The sequence below is a fragment of the Lupinus angustifolius genome, chromosome LG20, assembly GCF_001865875.1.
Source record: "Lupinus angustifolius cultivar Tanjil chromosome LG20, LupAngTanjil_v1.0, whole genome shotgun sequence".
NCBI lineage: Eukaryota > Viridiplantae > Streptophyta > Magnoliopsida > Fabales > Fabaceae > Lupinus > Lupinus angustifolius.
Window position 1 is genome coordinate 17,584,658 of NC_032028.1, and position 9,977 is coordinate 17,594,634.

Here is a 9,977-nt window from a genome sequence, read left to right on the forward strand (position 1 = left end):
ACATTGTGTATAACAATATATCATTACTCAATAAATAAATAAATAAATGCTATGATATTTAAAATGCTTTTGGTATGGCTCATGTAGTATACTATTGATTGGTACTATTTTGGGCAAAGTACTGTGTAATACACAACATATAAAGTTGTTTCTTGCTTTCTGTACAAATCAAATATCTCTGTGTTTGATGTAGTTTGGTACTGACTTAGCTTCTAAGGAAATTTCATAATTTAGAAGCTCCATTCTTGGAGTTATTTGGAGAGATTTAACAAGTCAAGATTGATATATATGGTTCAGTATTTGTATCATCTGTTTGACTTGTATAATCAGATTTTGGTGTACATCATCTTGGTAAAATTTTAAACTATCATATCAGTATTTTTACAAGTGTAGTAAACACAATCTCCAACCAGTTTAACACACTACACTCAATATATTTTGCATGAATCTATTACTTGGCTTATTTTGATTAGGTCATCCAAATGTTGTATCTAAACACTTATGCAAATTATTTGAACAAAAACTAGAGTTTTTCATAATGGAGTGCATTCAAAGTCTTGGGATGTTTCTTATCATAGAAACATCTATTGATTGGACAAATGCTTCACATACCCATTTGAGCATGCAATTGCAAATATCAATGTGAAGTGTGATAACATTTCATATGTTAGAATGTTGGTTCTAGTATTTGTTGAATATTCTATTGCAATATGGCATGAGTCTGTGAGAATGTTGCAGTAATTTTTTTAAGGCTCCTCCTTCATTTGTCACACTGTTTCAAATAGCAAATTGGGTCATCATATGTATATATAATCTAGTAATAGAATACTTGACGTACACGCAATTGATGTAGATGATAATAGAATAGTTGTACAACAAAATGGTCCAATGTGAAAAATATAATCTAATATTGATATACTACTTGCACCAATACTACATCATCATGACTTCATGTTACAGTTTTCTTCTAATAAATTTGCAACCTTTTCAAGTACAACCAAGGAACTTGAATCATGAAAGAAGATGTTGTGGATTCCTCTCTTTCCTTTAGAATCATCCAAGTGAAGCATAACCTAGAGAGCCAAAGGATGATGTTGAGTTTCACATGTATGATCCTTTATTTGCATAGTATGCAACAACAAAACCAAACATAAAAGCATAAAGGGGAAGGGCAATAAGGAATGATGAAAGTTATGTCGAGCATTCTTGGTCATAAAAGAGTCACCACACACACACTATTAACCAACGAGAAGTGGGTCTAGTGGTTAAGGGCCCGTTAGATCCCAGAGAGCGACACTTGTTGAGAGGGACAACTACACACTCCGAATGGGATTAGTTCCTTACCCATAAGGTGAGGGGATACTCTTTGTAGTACTAAAAACACACTATTTTAGTATGCTTCACAACTATTTTATTACTTAAGATACAGTCACAAACACCCTTTTGCTGCCCCTCTTTTTCCTCGCAAAGTCGCAACAAAAGGATAGTTATATTCTAATCACATATACTTCCACTCACATTATCTCATAGCTGCACAATTTTCATCAACCGATACTCACATTATGTAGACAGTGACAACTGACAACAACAATAACATTCACAACTAAGCCTTAATCCCACTAGATTCTGCTACATACACATATGTGAACTTATTTTATCACTTAAAATGTATACCTAACTTTTCCAGAGGAAATTTATCAGAAAACCAAGGTATACATGTTGTCCCACTGCAACAGCTCAAATTTAACGATTGTTAATGTCTTCATCAGAGCTTGAGGAAAGAAAGAAAATGGCTAAGTACCTTCTGCTACAGGAATCATGATTCAGATAAAATGACACCGGAATTTATGCATTTCCACAAGTAGCATTAGGCCCATTCACATAGGTAGCAAATGTACATTCATTCAACTACTAGACATCACATCATACCCAACATACAACACCAACATTAAGAGATGGCCTCAATCAATTGACAAAGAGAGTGAAATGTATAATTAAGAACCCCAATCAACAACAACAAAGTCTTTTCCCTCTATGTAAGGTTGGGTAGATAGATACGTCATTATGTTCTATCCTAAATAATTATCATAATTCAAAGAACAGATCAGTAAGCATAGCTATGTTGGATAGTTTTGTAAATTGGAACTGCATAACCGGAATTGTCAGCTTCTGTAAATTGCACATGGATCCACACTTAGGAATCACGTAAGGTTATCATGTCTAGAAACACCATATAACACAAACTTTCACAACAACGACAATGACAACTGAAGGCTTTTCTCATTAGCTGAGTGTACATAGATTGTGTTTTATCAAAAAAATCATTTAAGTCTAAATACTTTCTACAATTTTCACATGTAAAGAAAAATACAATATGCTTCATCATCAAACATTCAAATCGTTGCTTCCATAAGTTTAGCACAATATAAACACTTACAACAAAAAACCTTTTACATGAATCACAATACCATTTGCCTAGTCATGTTGGTCTGAGTGGAAAGGGCTTGGGTCTCTGAAGCATATGATTGTGATTTAAATCCAGGGATTCATATGTATGGAAAGAAGTCCGTTAGGAACTTAGGAGGGGTTCCTACATTGGCCTCTGACTGTATTCTTGGAGAATAGTCTTTTACCTATGGGGCAAAGGGTGGGAATACTCTACTAACTCTAGGAAATTAAAATAAAAAAAGGCACTAGGAAGTGTAGAAGAAATCAAAACAGCATCAAAAGCTGTATCAATCATACTAATAGATTCTATTGCTAACCATATTATCACAACTTCTACTAATAGTCTTCTCTTTGTAATATGCCATTCACAAATCAAAGTCCAGTAACATTCTACTAATCTCTAATCACACAGTTCACAAAGAAAAAAGAACACTTGCATTACAGAAGTGTCAAATGCCTAAAATGAATACATCATTAATATCTAAGTCAAGAGGGCAGAATCACGCCATAGTAAAAAACTAATCAAAACAACTACATGATCCACATTACTATTTCTTAGATGTTGATCTCAGAAGATATTTGGCTTCAGTATCAAAGGATTAACAGTTTGACAGTCAAGATAACAAAGGGCATCATATTTTTTAACATAAAACCTTTTCAAATTCCCAAGGAACAGTGATACTACTCAAATCCTACACAAAGCGTTGCCTCTATATCACTGACATAATTTCCTAAACTAATCATAAGTGATCTCTTCAAATATTCTAAGCATATCCAGAGGGTTTGTTTAGGGCATAGTTACATATTTTTCTCATTTATCCAATGTACAACATGCCGAATTCACAGTAGCACGTACCGGTTAGTCATAAAGAAGGTATCATAAAATTAAGATCAAGATGACGAACCGTGTATCCAATAAACCGCATAGCATGTTACTATGATTTAGGATTTATGGTGCAACAGTAATGATGTCGCTTAGTGACCAAGAGGTCACGGATTCCCACCCTGTAAATAGCCTCTCCACTTGCTAGAGTAAGGCTCAATACATCTACCTTTCCCGAACCCCACTAGGTGGGAGCCTCGCCCTCATGCATTGGCCGCATATAAAGTGAGCTTCGACACAATAGTAAGGTTACTTGCGTAAATGTCACGGGTTCAAATCCTAGAAACCGTCTCTTCTGTTGTGTAAGTAAAGCTACATACATCTACATCTACCCTCCCCAGATCTCGTGACCCTCCATCTTTTATACCCAGAATACCAAAGTTCCAATATATAAAGAGTAATAGTTCCTTGCAACACATAACACATAAAAACATCGAAACAAATCCAAAAAACTATACCCAACACATCAAAATTTGATTTTTTTTTTTTTTATATTAATTTTCACTCTTCCCATAGTAGCGTGCATTATGTTGTAGTAAGAATTACCTCATGGTTGTTCAACATTGGTCCCAAGCACAACAGAGAAAACCTCACGAAGAGGCGAAAACTCAACAACACCAACATCCATAGCATACCCATTAACCGGTAACTTAAAATCCCTCAAAACAGAAAAAGCCTCAGCCATCCTCTGCTTAGGAACATTCTGAGCCACAGAACAAAAAGGAACCCATGAATCCAAAGAATACTCAGAAGAAACCTCAACCCCTTCTTTCTTCAACGAATCACAGAGCTGAGATTGGAGATTGAGGAGAGAGATTGAAGGGGTAGGAGAGAGAAAGAAAGCGTTATCATTGGAAGATGGGAAAGACCCAATTGAAGAAAAAGTAATGGGTAATGGGTCGGTGTTGGAAGCGAAAGAAGTAAGAAGGGTTTGAAGGATGGAAGGTTCTAGAAGGAGAGGGTTGTTTGAAGAGAATAAGGTTATGTGAGGACGAGATTGGATTTGAATAAGATGAGATGTGATTTGTCTACGAGCGAGGATGTTCCATGATTTCAATACTTGATTTTCGAGTGCTGGGTCGAAGTAGAGTTCGATTGCATAGCCTTGTGACATTCTCAATACTCACAAGATCAAAAGGAAAAGAGGAAAGAGGAAAGAGGAAAGAGGAAAGGGTTTTTATTGCTTTGGGTGGAAAAATTGAAATTTATCTTCTTTACACTTTCGGGTATGTTTGAAATTGGGATTATCATATCAAATTATTGCTTTGGATGTAAATGATCTTAACATTCGCAAAATATTAAAAGATTAAAGGTTTAAAACAATGATATAATTGATAATAATATTCACATATTCAAAAATGATCACTTGTTTAACTATAGAATATGGAATATAGTTAACAGTATAAAAAAATATAAAAATTGTGATTCTCATCTTAACACAAACTCATATCATAACTATTATTATGATATAGGTGTTATTAGTGTCATTGTTATCATTATAATTTTGTAAGTGATTATTATTACTATTATCTATATCTATACTTCTATACTATATATAAAGCCAAAACTTGAAATAACTTCCTCCATGGTGTAATTTTTATTTCCTATATTGCCCTTAATATTATTTAATTTTTACAAAAAAAACTATATAATCCTAAGCAACTACCACCAATACATTAATTAACCACATATCTCACCTTAAATTAAATATTATCATAAACAAAAAAAATATAATATATAAAAATTGAATATGTAGTATCACACAATATTCGCTGACAGGCACGAAGTGTCTGTACACACTAGTTATTAATAAAGGGAAAATAAATAATAACTACTTCATGGTATAATTTTTATATTCCAAACTTACCCTTTTATATTTTTATTAACTACTATAAACTTCCACATATTATTTTCATTTTTTATATTAATAATTTAATATCATTAATTTTTCACACATTCTCTTATTTTTATCTTCTATCTTTCTCCACCCAATAGGCACAAAATGAGAAATTGACATAAGTTTTATGCATATTATATCAACTATCACATATTATCTTCTTAAATCTTCACTTTGTATTGATTTTATATATTGTACTCTTATATTTAAATTGTTTTTCCTAAATAATATAATATAAAGATCATATATACTATACCCAAAAAATAAGAATGCGGGTGACCGGCACTCCGTGCCGGTCGACACGCTAGTTCTAATAAGACTTAAACTTGTTTAATGTATTTTTATTTTTATTTATGTGTATATACTGTGCAAAATATAATATTGATCCGTATGTTATTCATTTATTTTAATTTATTGTATTTATTATATAATATATAATTAATATAATATTATTATATTGTCCAGATCAACTTGACGGTTTAATCGTTAAACTGATTATAATATGTAGAGTCTTCTTCCGAATTAATGTACAACTCAGGATTCATAACATTATTTTTACCTAATTAATTTTAGGAATTAAAGTTGGAGGATAATTCTAGGCTTTGATTTTTTTTACAACTAAAAATAGAATTTATGATTATGAAAGAGAAAGAACTCCTACTTCTACGAAATTGGATTTGCAATTCAAATTCTATGGACATCCCAGACGTAAGAGTATCATTAATTTTAATCAATCATCTTACTCATTCTAAATTTTCTTAAAGTTTTCCTGATATGTGATACTCATTCTAATTTTCATTTTTAATGATAAGTGTTCAACTACATGTTCCATTGGCCAGTTGTTAATCACCAAGTTAGATTACCTTGCAGACAAAGCTTCCTTCTTCATTCTTTTCTACACAATTTTCAAGATATGCAAATGTTAAGGTTTCCTACTATACTACCACATTTGATATACAGTCAAATTAAAATAATAACATTAAACTAATGTCTCCAGAAAGAAGCACAAATAATAAAAACAAAGGAGAAATTGTGTTATATATTGGCAGAACATTAAGATAAAAGGAAGATGATTATTATCATTATTCTGATCTAACAACAATCAAGTCTTTATCCCATTATGTGGAATCAACTATATGAATCACATGACGCCATAATATTCTATCATAAATCATGTTCCTTTCGATATAACAACAACCAAGACTTAATGTCACTGTACTAAATATTATCTAGCTATTACATTGATATACTAACAAAAAATGAATATTGGTGTGGTGTGGTGTAGGACTTTGTTGTTTTTCTCTAATCATATATGAATGGAGTTGTATGTGTATCATGTATATATATCAAGTTAGTGCCTCAAAAATCAAGAACTCATCATCTTACTATATATCCTCATATATATGATGATCTTTTGAGAACAGCAAGCAATAACTCACTCCACAAATCAATAGGACCTGGCATACACCAATGAGTACAATCATTATAACCCTTCATCCATTTATTACCCCAATGTTCCCCAGGGTGTCCATCTGGTCTCATAATCATTGCCCTAGACACATCAATTACCTCAAACCTTTGCCCTTTTTTCTTCCCTTCATTCCTTGCTCTCTCAAACTCTTCCATCTGAATATTCCTTAGTTGCCACTCAAACATCCCATTATTAACCTCACCTTCATTCATAGGACTTGTCTTGTTACAATACCCTCCATTGTTCCAACCACCATTCTCAAAATGTGCTGGTGCAAATGTCCTAATCAATGTAAGTGTTTTTCTACAATTGTTGCATGTGTTTATGTGTTTAAATGCAGTATGAAATGCCATTCTGAAAGGGTAGTCTGAGTTGTAGTGTTTTACATTTGGTTCTTGGCAATAGAGACAACCTACTAATTTACCAGCTATGTGAAGGTACATTACCCTAAAAAACCAGTGCCCATCTGAGATTATTGCATAGTCTAAATAAGGAAACTCTTTAGCCCAATCATAATCTATTTTGTCTAGTTGCATGTCAAAAATGCTGGTTCCTGAACCATTTACCATTCTTTCCTCACCTACTATTAGGAATCTGCTCCATATCATCTTTAGAGTGAAGTCATACTTAGGAAAATACCATTTTCTGTACCTATCTTCTGAGTCCTTATAAATATTTTTTGGAATTTCCTCCTGCAAAATTTCAAAGAAAAATGTGATACTCAACAAAAACTAAATAAATACATGCTCAATTAATCAACATGTTGAGCATAATGTTGTATATAGTTGAGGATATGTTTTTGAGTGGCTGAATAATCATGGCAATGCTATTTACTTATTTTTAAAAACAATGCTATGACCATTATATAAAATGAATTTCTTCATTTTCAGTTCTACCAAATGCATATATTAACAATGGAAGAGAGAAGAGAATCCATGCAATTTCAATTATTTGTTTCATGATTTTCTAATGTAAAGGTTGTCATGTTGACCTCTTGGATCTTAACATATAACAATATATAGTACTATAATAATGTTTTATATAGGTCTATAAGATTTTGATTATGTGTATGATATCTCTTAACAAATATGATAGAAATTCCTAAGTAATGTGAGAGACTTGGTTAAGCAATTTAAAACATAAATTATAAAATTAAAAGTAAACTATTTAAAATTTCAAAAAGAAAATAATGTTTTTTAGTAGAATAATTTAATGAAGATATAAAATTGTAAAACTCTTAAATAGTTATATATGACCAAAAAGAGTATTCAGGAAGATAGCATTTTTTTACCATGGATTATAATGTTCTACCGATAAAAAATCCAACTCAGTTAATATAATCAACAACCATTTTAGCAACAAATCGCAAAAAAATAAATATAGAATTAACCTCAAAATAGTGTTTATATCCCACAATAACAATAAGTTCTAATAAATATGGTATCAGATTCAAACATTTTTTTTGAATCCTCTTCTACTTCGGGTTGCAAGAATCACACTCCTTTTTGGCCTTTAGGTGCAATCAAAGCATTTCAACTCCAGTTAAGCCAAAAACTGTGTGCGTGTGCAACGTGTAAAGGAACTATGCACTTGAATTGAGATGCTTGAGTAATAACAAAGTTTAATTATTCAATACATTCCTTCATTCTATGACTAAGTCCCTCAAAATTTATGAATTTACAAATTCTAAAATGGCCCTAAAAATATTAAATGTAAATCAACTAGTTATTTTAATATATTTTATGATTCCTAATAAAAATTATTTTAATTTATTGTGATTTTTGAATATTAATTTTTTATTTTTAGTTTTTCGGATATAAAATTGGTACACGTAGAAATTTATAAGGACTGCAGTCACTATTCACTCTTATTTTAATTTGAATGGCTCCCTACTTAATATTCAAGAGTAATTTCCATGGAATGTGTCACCTTCAACTCATATGTAATTTTTTATGGCTGTGGTGACTTTTAGATTTATTTGTTAGAAAAGTATAACATGTTTCATTTGTAATTGGGTCATAAACACGTGAAATTATAAGATCAGCATTTCATCAAAAAAGAGAGAAAATTTTAGCACCTATGGAGTAATTTAACATAAAGAAATTGAGTCATATATATAGTGTTCGATATGAACCTGTGACAATATGCAGAGAAGAGAATCAACATGGTTCCTAGCCACAGAATCACCAATGAATGCCATTTTCTTGCCACGAACCATGTTGAGGAAAATTGTTGGGTCAAACCTTGGAAGGTCACATTCATGAGGCTTCCATTTCCAATTCAGAAAATCACTATCTTCTCTTCCATGCTTGAAACAATTTTTGCTATCAGGTATTGTTGTGCAGCTTGAATTTGTATAATAAGATGATAACCCTTCTAATGATGGAACCCAATCACCCTTAAACAAGTCACATTTTTTCTCTTCTGAAAAAAATATATATAGAATCCAAATATACAAATTATCTTGATTAGTTGTTGTACCCAACAAATAAAAATTGGGAAATCAAATACAAAAAGATTATTCTTTAATTACTAAATCAATTGTAGGATATCATATGGGATATGATCCATTTGATTTTTGTGAAATACATAAATGTATATATCTATAGTATCAAATATGATGTTAAAATAACCAAAATTGAATCAAATTAAGTGTGAAGAGTGATTATGGATATATGACTATATATGATTGATGAATTTGAAACATACCCTTATGTGGTTTTGATGATGTAACCTTTAATGTTTGGACATACTGTTGATCTTGCTTTTGTGACCGGTTTTCAATGATGTTATGACCTTGATTGAGCACTATGGATAAAGGATTTGGAGAATTGAGAAAGTAGAAGGTGAAAGTGGAGAGGAGCAACAAAGAGGTTAAAACAAAAAGCACCAAACTAGTTCCTATATTCATGGTTCCCCCTCTTTTGCCATTGCTATGACTATGAAACTTGTCCTGAAAAAGGGCACTAGAATACTTCATGTCTTTTCCAACATCCACATGCACAAAAGAGAAAGAGAGAAACAAGGGAGAGAGAGAGAGAGAGATTAGTGATGTCTAAATGAGAAAAACATGAGAATCCAATTAATAAATAGTGTGAATGGAGAAATTAAAAGGAAATCTAATTGTGTCAAATTTGAATCGTAATTAAATTGAGAGAAATAAAGTATGAATCAATTCAATTAGAAAAATTTTAAATAAATTTTTTCCTTATATAAGAAAATTTACATATTTCTAATTAGCCTTTTATGACAATTTGCCAATTTCATTAAGCGAATAA

The 9,977-nt window shown here is 31.5% G+C and overlaps 2 protein-coding genes across 3 annotated transcripts; both read right to left on the minus strand.

Moving 5' to 3' along the window:
* On the minus strand, positions 807-4,519 carry LOC109336802. Of its 2 annotated transcripts, XM_019573627.1 has the most exons (3): positions 3,878-4,519; positions 1,044-1,073; positions 807-997 (listed from the first exon to the last, which is right to left on the minus strand). In XM_019573627.1, exon 1 carries the CDS (start codon positions 4,443-4,445, stop codon positions 3,879-3,881), a length of 567 nt encoding a protein of 188 aa, XP_019429172.1. In that variant the 5' UTR covers positions 4,446-4,519; the 3' UTR covers positions 807-997; positions 1,044-1,073; position 3,878. The 2 variants fall into 2 exon arrangements, with proteins under 2 accessions (XP_019429172.1, XP_019429171.1); XM_019573626.1 differs by having other exon boundaries at positions 807-1,073.
* On the minus strand, positions 6,407-9,772 carry LOC109335327 (protein ALTERED XYLOGLUCAN 4-like). The gene is made up of 3 exons (XM_019571463.1): positions 9,409-9,772; positions 8,834-9,123; positions 6,407-7,391 (listed from the first exon to the last, which is right to left on the minus strand). Exons 1-3 carry the CDS (start codon positions 9,677-9,679, stop codon positions 6,624-6,626), a joined length of 1,329 nt encoding a protein of 442 aa, XP_019427008.1. The 5' UTR covers positions 9,680-9,772; the 3' UTR covers positions 6,407-6,623.

Bases quoted from the DNA above. Each gene is read 5' to 3' on its own strand.
- LOC109336802 (XM_019573627.1), bottom strand. From the start codon at position 4,445: ATGTCACAAGGCTATGCAATCGAACTCTACTTCGACCCAGCACTCGAA.
- LOC109335327 (XM_019571463.1), bottom strand. From the start codon at position 9,679: ATGAAGTATTCTAGTGCCCTTTTTCAGGACAAGTTTCATAGTCATAGC. The intron at 9,124-9,408 runs GTATGTTTCAAA...TATTTTTTTCAG, and splicing joins ATCATCAAAACCACATAAGG to AAGAGAAAAAATGTGACTTG. The intron at 7,392-8,833 runs GTTCATATCGAA...GAAATTTTGCAG, and splicing joins TTCTCTGCATATTGTCACAG to GAGGAAATTCCAAAAAATAT.